Source organism: Protomyctophum parallelum, assembly GCF_964188405.1.
Source record: "Protomyctophum parallelum genome assembly, chromosome: 13".
NCBI classification, from domain to species: Eukaryota; Metazoa; Chordata; class Actinopteri; order Myctophiformes; family Myctophidae; genus Protomyctophum; species Protomyctophum parallelum.
The window spans coordinates 2,022,812-2,037,811 of NC_139708.1; the positions used below are offsets into that span (position 1 = coordinate 2,022,812).

The 15,000-nt window shown below is 44.3% G+C and overlaps 1 protein-coding gene across 3 annotated transcripts in view; it reads left to right on the forward strand.

Annotated features, from left to right (window-relative positions):
- col5a3a (collagen, type V, alpha 3a) overlaps nucleotides 1–15,000 on the forward strand; it is a 95,807-nt gene that overhangs the window by 43,865 nt on the left and 36,942 nt on the right. For all 3 annotated transcript variants that reach the window (XM_083780269.1, XM_083780270.1, XM_083780271.1), the window contains 13 exons: nucleotides 1,508–1,561; nucleotides 2,883–2,927; nucleotides 3,354–3,407; nucleotides 3,505–3,612; nucleotides 5,460–5,513; nucleotides 5,867–5,920; nucleotides 6,065–6,109; nucleotides 9,042–9,095; nucleotides 9,835–9,879; nucleotides 10,203–10,256; nucleotides 12,351–12,404; nucleotides 13,188–13,241; nucleotides 14,649–14,756. In XM_083780269.1, the coding sequence (XP_083636395.1) occupies nucleotides 1,508–1,561; nucleotides 2,883–2,927; nucleotides 3,354–3,407; nucleotides 3,505–3,612; nucleotides 5,460–5,513; nucleotides 5,867–5,920; nucleotides 6,065–6,109; nucleotides 9,042–9,095; nucleotides 9,835–9,879; nucleotides 10,203–10,256; nucleotides 12,351–12,404; nucleotides 13,188–13,241; nucleotides 14,649–14,756 (783 nt within the window). The remainder of the gene's footprint in view (nucleotides 1–1,507; nucleotides 1,562–2,882; nucleotides 2,928–3,353; nucleotides 3,408–3,504; nucleotides 3,613–5,459; nucleotides 5,514–5,866; nucleotides 5,921–6,064; nucleotides 6,110–9,041; nucleotides 9,096–9,834; nucleotides 9,880–10,202; nucleotides 10,257–12,350; nucleotides 12,405–13,187; nucleotides 13,242–14,648; nucleotides 14,757–15,000) is intronic.

Genomic DNA, 15,000 nt, shown 5'->3' on the forward strand with positions numbered 1-15,000 from the left:
CTCTTTTCGCCCCCATAAATGAATGCATATCATGCAACAAATTATATTAATTGGGTGTTGCCTCATTCGTGCAGCGTGAGGCTTTTTCCGTGGTGAGAAATCTACTTTGTTTCAAAAAAGTATTGCGTAGCTTTATCACCACGGAATATTAGCATTCTCTGTGTGCTCATGATACTAGAGTAATAAGGAACTTTGATCATATCACAGTGTTGTGCAAAGATAGTTACTTGCCTATAATGCCAGGTTAAAAGTGGTTAAGTCTGCCTATGGGTTTTGTAAAAGCACTAGCAAGAGCTTGTGACTAAATTTTATAATAACTACATTGGATCCATTTTAACACGGGTTAACTTTCTTCTATTTACGGTTTTGGACATGCAAGGATTCCATCGGACAACATTGTACACCCAGCCGCAACTCATCACTAACTCTGTCCTCTTATTCTCGTGAAATGAAAACGTAATATAATCTCATGTTTAGCCGTCGCTGTTCTGAGATCCCATTTGCGTAGAGACCATTGTGGCCCGCTCATTCACTCACATTAAGCCACAATCATGCACACTCCCCATCATTATCTCCATGGTAAGTGCTGCCACAACGTCACTGCGGTCGTTACACCAGAGTGTCAGCCCATTAGAGTCAACCGTACACACACACACACACACACACACACACACACACACACACACACACACACACACACACACACACACACACACACACAAACACACACACACACACACACACACACACACACAGTTCTGTTCCAGAATGCTCATGAGAGGGGATGTACACACAGTATCAAAGCACTGTGTCCACGTCACTCACATCTGCTGTAGGAACATTTTGTACTTTCCCTTGATACTTAACCCATTCTGACCTGAGATCAGATTCTAAAAATGTCTTCTACATCCTGACAGTTTTCTGAAAAAGCTCATGTTTCTATGTCAGTCGTTCTTCGATTTTTCAAAAATAGCAGACCTACAAGCTCGAAGCGCGCCACTCGGTGGCGCGCTATGAGCTTGTAGATCTGCTATTTTTCAATAGCTAAAGCATAATGGGTTAAGAGCAGTGGTGGAAAGTAACTACGTACATTTACTTAAGTTGGAGGTATTTCTACTTTTTTTTGTATTTTGTATTTGACTACACTACGTCTCGGATCGAAATATTGTACTTTACTGCACTACAATTATTTGAAAACTTTAGTTGCTACTGGTACTTCAAAACATGCATTAACCGCTTCAGCCCTGTATACGTTTTGGCCATTTGAAAAGAGCAGATCTACAAGCTCACAATGTGTCACACGATGCGACACATTGTGAGCTTGTCTTCTATTTTCAAATGATTTTTTTCTTAATGCCAATACCTTTGTACTTTTACTCAAGTACATTTTGAATTTCTGGACCTTTACTTGTAACAAAGTATTTCTATATTGAGGTATTGATACTTGTGTGTGAGTACTTTTTCCCACCAGACCACTGCTTAAGAGATGTTGTTGTTGTGTTTACAGGGTGCACTAGGGGCCCAGGGACCTCTTGGCTATCCGGGGACCCGTGGAGTCAAGGTGAGTCATACTCATACAAGCATTACGATTGGTCCAGGGTGTGTACAAGCGTTATGATTGGTCCAGGGTGTGTACAAGCGTTACGATTGGTCCAGGGTGTGTCCTCTAAGTTCCCAACCTCTCTGTCTGGCTTTGACTCACAGCTGACCGGCAGACAGTGCTGTGAAGTAACTAAGTACATTTACTCAAGTACAACTTAAGTACTATTTTTAGGTCCTATTTGCTTCTACTTCTACTACCACTACATCTAAAAAGGCAAATATTGTACTTTTACTCCAGTGCAATTATTTGAAAACATTAGTTACTAGTTACTTTTTTTTAATTATTATTACAAACCATACAACCACGTCAACCATACTGTATGCATTGTGAGTTTGTAGATCTGCTACTTTCAAAGGATTTGTATACATTTTATTAATTTGAAAACTTGTAAAATGGGATATTGAGTACTTTCTACTTTTGGCAAGCAAATGTTGAATTCCAGACTTGTACTTGTAACAGAGTATTTCTAAATTACAGTATTGAAAAAAAAGAGTACTTTTGACACCACCGCGGACAAGCTGTCTGAGACGTATTGACTGACAGCTGACAGATAGAAGACCCTTGGCTCTCCAGGGGACTTCTAATAACAGAGTGGGGGAACATTTGATGGACGGGGGAAATATGAGCATCAGACGAGAGAGGACGAGGTGTGCGTGTTATAGTACCACGCGCACGAACCCCAGTTTTGTCCGTATGTGATAGTGTGTAGTAGTAGTAGTGTGTGGCACTCACTGTTCTGTGATTGTTGTCAACACAAGCTGCCAGTTGGACTGGCAGCTCTCAGCTCCTCCCACAGAGGCAGCCTAACCTTGGTGGCAGTCATTAGCGTGAAATGAATGTATGGTCAATATAACTGATCAATGGCCATGCAATGTCAGGTCAAGAGTAAATCAATAGACATTTAACCGCTTAACTATGTTATACTATATCGTACTACGGTGCCATGTGAAGAATGGTGATCCACAAGCTCATAACGTGTCACAATTAATGGTAAAGGACTACAGATAAGTGAAAACTTATCTTCAGATACGAGTCCATATCTAGACAACAATATAATTGCATTTTCAAAATAATTATATGGAAATTACTTAAAATAAGAAAACTTCTCCATAACTGCTAAAATAAAAAGCAGCAGGTACAGTATGAAGAGGACATCATGCGTAGAGGATGTTGCTAGTTAACTTCAGACATTGAACGAATCAACGAGTCGACCAACGACTTTTGTGACATCCAGCACATTTTTTAACTAAATGTATATCTGCTCTTCTCCTCTTCACAGGGAGCGGATGGAGTGAGGGGTCTGAAGGGGGGCAAAGGAGAGAAGGTTAGACAAATGGATTTTCGAGTTAGGCTAGAAGAAGAAACATTGATTAATTCTGTCGTTGCAGGCGGTATGTTGTGTCTCTTTCTTCCTTGGTGTAATTGTGACACAGTAAACAACACTAGAGTCTGCAGACTGCAGCAGAGCGATTCTTTAAGCCATTCTGACCTGAGATCAGATTATATAAACGTCTTCTACATCCTGACAGTTTTCTGATAAAGCTATGTTTCTATGTCAGTCGTTCTTCGAATTTTCAAAAATAGCAGACCTACAAGCTCGTATCGCGCCACTCGGTGGCGCGATATGAGCTTGTAGATCTGCTATTTTTCAATAGATAAAGCATAACATGATGCTGACACCAAAATGGGTGCCCGTTCAGAATGGGTTAATTACCGTCTTTACTCACACCACCTTCACCTTCCTCACCAGGGTGAAGATGGCTTCCCCGGGATTAAAGGAGACTTGGGTCTCAGGGGAGACAGGGTAAGCGCTCACTCATTTCACACACAGTGCCTCCTTCTATTCTGTTGTCAAAGGATCAGATTCTTATGGCGTTGCTTTTTCTGTGCCTTATCTTCAGGGCGACAACGGAGCCACAGGGCAACGTGGAGAGGACGGGCCAGAGGGGCCAAAGGGACAATCGGGACCCCTCGGAGAGTTCGGTAGTCCTGGGACAGCAGGAGAGAAGGTACCAAAGTACTAGAGTGCATTACCCACGTGAACCCACTAGCTTCCCTATTCCGGGGTGAACACATAGCAGATCTACAGTACACAAGCTCACAATGTTTCACAATGCGGCGTGTTGTGAGCTTGTAGATCGACCATTTTTGGCGAGCAGATTTGGTGTAGTTGATGGGAAAAAGGAGCAGACCAAGTATTTGGTCAGGAAACATACACTGGTTCAGTGGTTCCCCAGGTTATTAAACATACACTGGTTCAGTGGTTCCCCAGGTTATTAAACATACACTGGTTCAGCGGTTCCCCAGGTTATTAAACATACACTGGTTCAGTGGTTCCCCAGGTTATTAAACATACACTGGTTCAGTGGTTCCCCAGGTTATTAAACATACACTGGTTCAGCGGTTCCCCAGGTTATTAAACATACACTGGTTCAGCGGTTCCCCAGGTTATTAAACATACACTGGTTCAGCGGTTCCCCAGGTTATTAAACATACACTGGTTCAGCGGTTCCCCAGGTTATTAAACATACACTGGTTCAGCGGTTCCCCAGGTTATTAAACATACACTGGTTCAGCGGTTCCCCAGGTTATTAAACATACACTGGTTCAGCGGTTCCCCAGGTTATTAAACATACACTGGTTCAGTGGTTCCCCAGGTTATTAAACATACACTGGTTCAGCGGTTCCCCAGGTTATTAAACATACACTGGTTCAGCGGTTCCCCAGGTTATTAAACATACACTGGTTCAGTGGTTCCCCAGGTTATTAAACATACACTGGTTCAGTGGTTCCCCAGGTTATTAAACATACACTGGTTCAGCGGTTCCCCAGGTTATTAAACATACACTGGTTCAGCGGTTCCCCAGGTTATTAAACATAAACTGGTTCAGCGGTTCCCCAGGTTATTGGGAGGAGGACATTGGTACAGTAGAGTATGTGAGGCAATGTCATGTTACTAAAGCCCTGTTCTGTAGCCAGTCTTTACAACATAAAACTGTCTTCTATCAGGTGTTCTTTAGACACATTAGACATACTTCTTTTAAAATCACACCTGTGTGAAGTAAGTGGTGCAACTCCGTGTGGGCGTCCCGGGGCTCCCCGAAGCGGTTGGGAAATGACTGTACTGTACTGTCACTGTACTGTACTGTACTGTACTGTACTATCACACCTGAAAACATCATACAGTTAATATATGTGTGTGTTAGGCTGCGCAACAGTGACACTTGGTTGTGAAAACCAACCAAACGCTATTTTCGTGCTCGGACAGACCTAGCCAGCCAGCCAGCCAGCCACCCACCCACGGACACACAAAGCTCCTTAATGAAGTGGTTGCACCACTTAAAATGGAGACTACATCTGAAAACATTATAATTTTTAATATATATATATATATATATATATATATATATATATATATATATAATGTAATAATGCGTTGTATTAGTTTTATAAACGGCAGACTCGCTCCAGATCTTCCACCATAGTCTGAAAACTCACCTCTTCAGACTCCATCTTAGCATGTAGCACTTGCCGTAGCACTTCCCGTAGCCCTTGCGCTAGCCTTGACGGAAAATAAAATGCTAAACATAGCATTTTATGTAGACAGCACTAGTCTATAGTGTATACGCATAGCTTCACTGTACAGATATTATACTGATGTATACAGTAGGTACTTAGTTTGCTTATGATTCTTGATGACTATTTATATGTATCTGATGTATTGCCATGTGTTGTTCTTTGGGGGGGGGGGGGGTTACCATTGCACTGAAAACATAATGAACTGTTCTTCTTTCTTGGTTCAACTCTCTATATAAAACATAATGAACTGTTCTTCTTTCTTGGTTCAACTCTCTAGGGTAAACTTGGAGTGCCAGGGTTGCCAGGATACCCAGGAAGACTGGGGCCCAAGGTGATTTACACTGATGAGCTATTATGATGTGGAATGTGTCCCCCGTTTCCTTTATCCGCGCTTTAAAACGGAAGGATGCGTGTCTTTTGGCAGTGCTGCTTCCTGTCTGATTAAATATAAAGGATGATAAATGGCTGATTAAAAAAAACGGGCTATTTTATTAATAGTTCATTAGCGACATCAATTCATTAGGTGTTGATGAATGGTGTGTTTAAGGCTGCATCGGACTCACGGATTAGATTCACTTTAATTCGATACAGTGGTTAATTACACACTAAGGGACATCAGGGGCTGATGTGTGATGGATGGACGGCAGTCGCTAATTAACCTCTGTGTGTGTGTTTGGTCTCAAGGGATCCGTTGGGTTCCCCGGCACCGCCGGAGCTTTGGGAGACAAAGGACGAAGGGTGAGTCCCACACGATACCGGTACAAATACTGTGACTACCAGATTGTTCAAAGCACACTGCGGAGTGGCAGCTGCACAGTGTGTTGTTGTTGTTGTACACAAAGTGGATGATAAATGACTCTCTTATACCGTTCCTTGTTGCAGGGTCCAGCTGGCCAGCCAGGAAACGGGGGCCAGAGAGGACCAAATGTGAGTATAGTTTATCCCATTCTGACCTGAGATCAGATTCATACGAGGTTTCCGCCGGACACACACTGGTCTGATGAACCCATTCTGACCCGAGATCAGATTCTAAAAATGTCAGTCGCTCTTCGATTTTTTCAAAAATAGCAGACCTACAAGCTCGTAGCGCGCCACTCGGTGGCGCGCTATGAGCTTGTAGATCTGCTATTTTTCAATAGCTAAAGCATAACCTGATGCCGACACCAAAATGGGTGCCCGGTCAGAATGGGTTAACCCCTTTTGGTGTTACATACATTATGTTATAATTTAGCTATTGAAAAATAGCTCATAGCGTGCCACCGAGTGGTTTATCAGTCTTACTTTTTTTTTTTTTTTTTTTTGTAAAAATGTCGCGCAAATCTTTGAATATATATTCTTTCAAAGTGAATGTTTTTCAATCAAGTCTAAATGGGTTAAGGTATACTGGCGCTTCAGGTGTTGGAAAGCACCCGTCAAGCCATAGGCCATTTTTCGGCGTCGCCGTCTGTTTGGTGGAGAGCTATTTTTAGAAGCTTGTTTTTGCAGTGTATCATTTTATTATCTCACGAGTTTGCTAAGTAGACGCTCCCACTTTGTATTTATCATATTATTGGAGTGTTCCAGTGGTGGAAGAACTACTTAGATTTTTATGTAACAATAGCAATACCGCAATGTAGAAATATGTGTATACAAGTCGTATATTTTAAAAATAATTACTTGAATAAAAGTACAAATAATGTTTTCACATGTAAAAGTTTTCCAAATTTGTCGAAACCTTTCAAAAGTATCTTTAAAAGCTCAGAACACACACGAGTTGCGTAAAAATAGGGCTTAATTGGTTCTGTAATAATCTATATCTACAAAGTAACTGGTAACTAAAGCTAAACTAAGTAAAAGTACAGTAAGTAAAAAAAATGTTTTACTTTTTACTTACAGTGCTTGGGTTAAATGTTACTTACAGTAGTTACTTTCCCCCCACTGAGAGTGTTCCGTCATCATCTGACATGCCCCACATCTCGTCTGAGGACGAGCTAGACTAGAGAGATGTGCCACCGCCTGACATAGACTAGAGAGATGTGCCACCGCCTGACATAGACTAGAGAGATGTGCCACCGCCTGACATAGACTAGAGAGATGTGCCACCGCCTGGCATAGACTAGAGAGATGTGCCACCGCCTGGCATAGACTAGAGAGATGTGCCACCGCCTGCCATAGACTAGAGAGATGTGCCACCGCCTGACATAGACTAGAGAGATGTGCCACCGCCTGACATAGACTAGAGAGATGTGCCACCGCCTGACATAGACTAGAGAGATGTGCCACCGCCTGACATAGACTAGAGAGATGTGCCACCGCCTGCCATAGACTAGAGAGATGTGCCACCGCCTGACATAGACTAGAGAGATGTGCCACCGCCTGACATAGACTAGAGAGATGTGCCACCGCCTGACATAGACTAGAGAGATGTGCCACCGCCTGGCATAGACTAGAGAGATGTGCCACCGCCTGGCATAGACTAGAGAGATGTGCCACCGCCTGCCATAGACTAGAGAGATGTGCCACCGCCTGACATAGACTAGAGAGATGTGCCACCGCCCGACATAGACTAGAGAGATGTGCCACCGCCTGACATAGACTAGAGAGATGTGCCACCGCCTGGCATAGACTAGAGAGATGTGCCACCGCCTGGCATAGACTAGAGAGATGTGCCACCGCCTGGCATAGACTAGAGAGATGTGCCACCGCCCGACATAGACTAGAGAGATGTGCCACCGCCTGACATAGACTAGAGAGATGTGCCACGCCTGACATAGACTAGAGAGATGTGCCACCGCCTGACATAGACTAGAGAGATGTGCCACCGCCTGACAGACTAGAGAGATGTGCCACCGCCTGACATAGACTAGAGAGATGTGCCACCGCCTGACATAGACTAGAGAGATGTGCCACCGCCTGGCATAGACTAGAGAGATGTGCCACCGCCTGCCATAGACTAGAGAGATGTGCCACCGCCTGACATAGACTAGAGAGATGTGCCACCGCCCGACATAGACTAGAGAGATGTGCCACCGCCTGACATAGACTAGAGAGATGTGCCACCGCCTGGCATAGACTAGAGAGATGTGCCACCGCCTGGCATAGACTAGAGAGATGTGCCACCGCCTGGCATAGACTAGAGAGATGTGCCACCGCCCGACATAGACTAGAGAGATGTGCCACCGCCTGCCATAGACTAGAGAGATGTGCCACCGCCTGACATAGACTAGAGAGATGTGCCACGCCTGACATAGACTAGAGAGATGTGCCACCGCCTGACATAGACTAGAGAGATGTGCCACCGCCTGGCATAGACTAGAGAGATGTGCCACCGCCTGACATAGACTAGAGAGATGTGCCACCGCCTGACATAGACTAGAGAGATGTGCCACCGCCTGACATAGACTAGAGAGATGTGCCACCGCCTGACATAGACTAGAGAGATGTGCCACCGCCTGCCATAGACTAGAGAGATGTGCCACCGCCTGACATAGACTAGAGAGATGTGCCACCGCCTGACATAGACTAGAGAGATGTGCCACCGCCTGACATAGACTAGAGAGATGTGCCACCGCCTGGCATAGACTAGAGAGATGTGCCACCGCCTGACATAGACTAGAGAGATGTGCCACCGCCTGGCATAGACTAGAGAGATGTGCCACCGCCTGACATAGACTAGAGAGATGTGCCACCGCCTGACATAGACTAGAGAGATGTGCCACCGCCTGACATAGACTAGAGAGATGTGCCACCGCCTGACATAGACTAGAGAGATGTGCCACCGCCTGACATAGACTAGAGAGATGTGCCACCGCCTGACAGACTAGAGAGATGTGCCACCGCCTGCCTGACAGCCAGGCTGTTGTGTTCCTTTTCTCAACAGGGGGCTCGAGGGGGGAGAGGAGCCAGGGGGCCGACCGGGAAGCCTGGAGAGAAGGTGAGATGAGGCCTGCATGCAGCATGCAGCATGCACATGCTGCATGCACACACTGGCATATACAAAAACACAGTGAGACAGACACACACACACACACACACACACACACACCTGGCTGTCTCATAACCCAATCTGACCTGAGATCAGATTCATACAAGGTTTCCGCCGGACACACACTGGTCTGATGAACCCATTCTGACCTGAGATCAGATTCTAAAAATGTCAGTCGCTCTTCGATTTTTCAAAAATAGCAGACCTACAAGCTCGTATCGCGCCACTCGGTGGCGCGATATGAGCTTGTAGATCTGCTATTTTTCAATAGCTAAAGCATAACATGATGCCAACACCAAAATGGGTGCCCGGTCAGAATGGGATAAAGTATGGATGAATGTACAGGCCGGGTTGCAACTGGTTACCGTCGACCGTTCACTTCTAGATGACAGGCCATCTGCTGCAGTGAGCAGCTACTGTCTGCCAGAGAATGGTACAGTTTACACTCTCAAAGCAGCTACTGTCTGCCAGAGAATGGTACAGTTTACACTCTCAAAGCAGCTACTGTCTGCCAGAGAATGGTACAGTTTACACTCTCAAAGCAGCATTCTGGGAAGGATAAAGATTTATCAGAGTGGAGAAAAGTCCTAAAATATGAATGGGTTTCCCCAGTCTTATGCAATAACTCTTGTTTTTTTTCTTATTTTTTTTTCCCTCAATTCCTCACTTTGCCCGGTCCGCCTGTCAGGGCACATCTGGACATGATGGCGCTCCAGGGACCAGCGGGGATCAGGTAAGGTTCCGCACAACGTTTACGTAACATCAGGAGCAGAGCTCTTGATCGCCGACGCTTTTGGCAAAAGCTCATTTGATGAAGAGAAAGAATAAACAGTAAATGCCTAGGAATATGTGATGTAACATGCAAGGTTTGAAACGCAATGTCGATTTTATTTTGTTTCTTTTTGCTTTTGTTTGTACTATAATGTGTTTTTCTTTCTTTTGCTATTATTAATAAAATTTTAAGTGACAAAACAAAAAGCTCATTGAGATGTCAGACACAATTTCATAGCATAATAGAGAAAAGATAGCTCTGATTAACTGTGTTGTTATTTCCAGGGGCATCAAGGGCCACAGGGAAGGAATGGTGACGCAGGACCGAAAGGGCCAAATGTAAGTGTGAGAACTCTAGTGCCGTTTCTGGTGTTGCAATGTACTGGTGCTATTCTTATATTCTCTGATTATTACTTTTTTCTCATTATTTCCCTGGTGTTGTATATTATGTGTATTATTATTACCATTACTGCTGCCACAACGTCTGAGGAAACCAGAGAGATTTTGGGTGGAAGTTAAGAACCACATTTCTATTATAACAGGGTTAAGTATAGAACTAGATTTGTTCCATTTTGTCCCCTACAATGTATCTTGGGTTTACACAAAAGTTCTCAGCGTGCCATGGTTCAGTGTGTGTGTGTGTGTGTGTGTGTGTGTCTGTGTGAGAGTGAGAACGGAGTTCAATGGCCTTATCGTCCATTAGCTCACGTTAGACTGTTAATGTTCCATTTCCATATCATTCTAATGGATTCCATTTCCAGTGGTGGTGAGTAGCTCCCCTTAGTTTCCTCTGAAGTGAAGCAGCTATTTCCAAGACTCCAAGTATCGTCCCCGTTCGGTGTCCAAAAGAACAAACATAGCCTACAAAGTTTACAAACCATCCACGCTCATGGCATGTCCCGACAGCTTAGAGATCTGTTATTTTAAATTGGGCACATATAACGAGGCACGCCGCCGCACCGAGGGACGGCGGTTATAATACTAATCATTTTGGAAATCAAATGATTTGTAGTCCACTGTAGCCTGCAGTGGACTGTAACATTGCGATTGAGTGGTCATCATACACTACAGAATTATATAATTTATGGATCGGTTTGTGACTATATGACGTTGATTAGGCCTAACGATTAGGTTATTCATCGCAGCCAGCTGGGTTTAACGAGATAGCCTGGTTAATAAACCAGACCGAATCAGCCGTTGGCAAAAAAAGAATTGCCTGCTGGCGGATTACAGTCTGGAGAGGCTCAATTGTACGCCCATTTCCTACACCAGAGAAATGGGGCGGCCAATCGGGACACGGTATGCAATATGGGCGGGCTTTGGTACAGTGACTTTCAACGCTTGAGACCTTTGACTGACAGTAGCTCTGACCAATTGCGTCAAAGAGAAAATGTTTCAACCCGCCCCCCCTGGAAATGAAATCCAAGCTGAGCCTCCCCAGACTAATATCCCGCGGTCCGTGCGATATTAGTCTGGTTTATTAACCAGGCTATTAACGAGATAGCTCAGTGCAACTGCAACATGACGAAAACCTGATGCTTCAGCTACGTGTGATAATCCGATAGATTTTTATAAAACATTTAGCATATGAAGCTCATTTGGTGCGCCGCAAACCAGAGGCCAGCCAGCGGTATAAACAGCCACCCCACCGTTCACTTCTCTCTGCTCATGCCTTCAGCAGTCAGTATGCGTCCGAGTCTGAAATGCCCCCCGCCTCCACTCCTCCGTCTTCCTCCTGTCACAATTAAGTGAATCGCCGATAGCGCAGCCCTCTTCATAATGAATACATACTTGTAGGCAATAGCCTACAGCCCTACACATTACACAAATAACAGAATTGCTATTTTTATTATAATAACATTCTTAGAAAAAAGGAGAAAAAGAGAAAGAAAAAAGAAAAAAAAATCAGGAAAATCACTGAGCCCGAGGCTCGGCCCGGCCCGACTAATTAGCATAATCTTTGGGCCCAGCCCGGCCCGAAAACGTCGGGTCGGGCAGAGTTTGAGAACTTTAGTTTACACCCAACGACACCTGAATTAAATAGATTTAAGAGAATCCTGAGTATCCTATGGTAGTACTGTCCTAGGTTGTCAATACTACAATGTTGGATTGAGGATGTTGTTCCATCTGTATCAAGTTGGCTCCACAATGTTCTGCAACTGCTCCCACTAGAACGGCTCACACATGTTCTCCATGGAGACGTGGATGGATTTTTCTTAGTTTGGGGCCCAGTTGTGGAATATATGGGAGGAGAATACGCAGAAATATTATCAAGGGGTTTTGCAAATTAAGTGACCATTCCTGTTAAGTGGTGAATGTGAAACGTGTTGAGTTTGCACTTGCATGAAATGTAATTCAAGCATATACTCGAACCACGTTTTAAACCCATGTTATGTCGTTCTTCATTAAATAGATTAACTTTATTTTTTTCAGGGGCCCGCAGGGAAAGACGGAATCCCAGGTCATCCAGGCCAACGAGGCGAACCAGTGAGTCATATCTGTACCCAATCAAACTACACACTGCAGTGTTGATTTGGACAGCAAAGTGGTGATTTAGTTTTAGTCATAGTCTTTTAAAAAAAAGGGGGAAAAAAGAAGAATTTAGTTTATTTATTTTTTCAAATGTTTTTTTTTTTGTGGCTTTCGCCTTTATTTTATATTTTTTATAGAGGGACAGACAGTAGGCTGACAGGAAATGGGGAGAGAGAGAGATGGGGGAGTCACATGCAGTAAAAGGCCGTCGGGATCGGGAGTCGAACCCGCGGCACACTGCCAGACTCGCAGCCACGGCCCAGGCCAGAAGAATTTTGTTTTAATCATATTTTAGTCATCTGAAAGGTTTTAGTTTTAGTCTAGTTTTGTCATCATAGCTTAGTTTTTATTTGGTTTTTAATTAATTTTCGTCAGTGGTCAAGGTAGTCGACGGACATTTTCGAAAAAGTTTTAGTGGACAAAGTTACACTAGTACCACAGCTGTTCTGTCTGTGTATCCCTGGAATATAAAGCAGTACACCAAGAAGCTGCCTCACGCCAAGGCAGCAGTCAACATAACCTGTATAACGCCACGGCATGCAAGTCAAAAGCTGTGCCTTCACTATTGAATTATTGAAGATCCAGGCAGAGGCACAAGCTGAGAGGCCTATAGTAAATTCAATAAAAAGCTCTGCCTTGCCTGCAGTCCACAGATAACAGCCTCTCAATGTCTGGCTGGCTTTGGCTCAACACTTAATAGTGGGTCACAGACTCAATTGTCTCGTCTCTTATCCTCAGGGCTTCCAAGGCAAGACTGGACCACCCGGGCCCACAGGAGTTGTCGGACCACAGGTGAGACTGACTGCTAATCGAAAACTTACTGATGATTGACTCTTGTTCTTCACCGTTGCTTTCCATCTCAAGACCCAAAAGACACTGGGAGACAAAAACGTAGAAAAGCCCAATTTAAAAAACAGTGAAGCTCACTGCTATTTTCACAATTTATTTATGGATTTTTAAAATGAAATGTATTAAATGAAATGTTCTTTTCAAGTAATATTTAAAAAAATCACACCCGTCTGTGAACTGATCGGTGCAACTATAGTTTTATTGTGATACAGTAGTTACTGTACTCTGTACTGTACAGTATTGTTAGTTATACTTTTATTATAGTTGTGGTGCTCAGTGTGAGTGGCCCTTTGGGGTGCAGCGTGCTCAGTGTGAGTGGCCCTTTGGGGTGCTCAGTGTGAGTGGCCCTTTGGGGTGCTCAACAATGCCACTTTCGGTCACCCAGCACTATTGCAGCTGTTCATACCCCAAACGGAGAGACATACATACATACAGACATAGGGACACATGCGGCCAGTCATTGGAGCGGTGTGCACCGCTCAGAAATGTCAAAACTAAATGCGGGTGAAAAAAGAAACACTGTTTTACACATGATGTATACTATGCAGTGGCAGTGGCAACGCTGAAGCTGTGGGCTCCTCCTGCGAGCACCCCACCAACCCGCCCCCCACCTGCAGGCCCACCCCCCACCTGCAGGCCCACCCCCCACCCTGACTTGGGGCTCTTCGCAAATTGCGCGTTCTGCGTGCCATAAACTGCCCCTGGATGCATCTCAAACATGCCTTTCACAGAACAGAGGGATAAGATGTTCTGCTCAGTCAATGTAACCATTCACAGAACAGAGGGATAAGATGTTCTGCTCAGTCAATGTAATTGTGGTGAATCTGGAAGTACCCTCACTAAAAACGCCGGGACAACGCTCCACACGTCCCAAACTCTTCTCCCTTCTGGCTCCAAAACTGTGGAATGCACTTCCCATTGCAGTCAGAACTGCAGCATCACTCCCAATCTTCCGCCGTAGCCTGAAAACCCACCTTTTCAGACTCCATCATGGCCCATAGCACTTACCCATACCCCTTAGATAGCATTTATGTTGGCTTAGATAGCATTTGACACAGACTTATAGCATGTTATGTAGACAGCACTATAATTGTATTGTATTTAGTCATAGCACGCCATAGTACATATGTATAGCATAGTAGTGAATATGTATAGTTTATTATGTATAGTGTATGTATAGTTTCATCATATAGATATTCCACTGTTACCTTCTTAGCTTACGCATGTTTCATGATAAATGTTTTTATGTGATGTATTCCCATGATTTTGTTCTTGCTTAAATGTAAGTCGCTCTGGATTAAGAGCGTCTGCTAAATGCCTAAATTGTAATTTGTAAATTGTGAATTTCAGGGTAAATCTGGCGAGACGGGCCCGACAGGAGACAGAGGACACCCCGGGTCCCCAGGACCTCCTGGCGAGCACGGCTTACCTGGATCTGCAGGAAAGGAGGGAGTCAAGGTGAGCAGCGTTCAACTGAACGTCAGAATCCTAATCACCATCAGGGCTTATCGTTTCATTAACTATAAAGGCCTCTTCTCAGCATCGCTGAGAATATCTTAGCTTAACTCCCGGATCTCATCTTTGCCGCTAATTTGCTAATAAATAACAGAGGAAACCTCACTGCGCAGAGTGTATTATGCCTCATGAAAGATGAATGTTCCTTCTCGGCGTGACTGCCGGTCGGCGTGATTTATGACTGCAT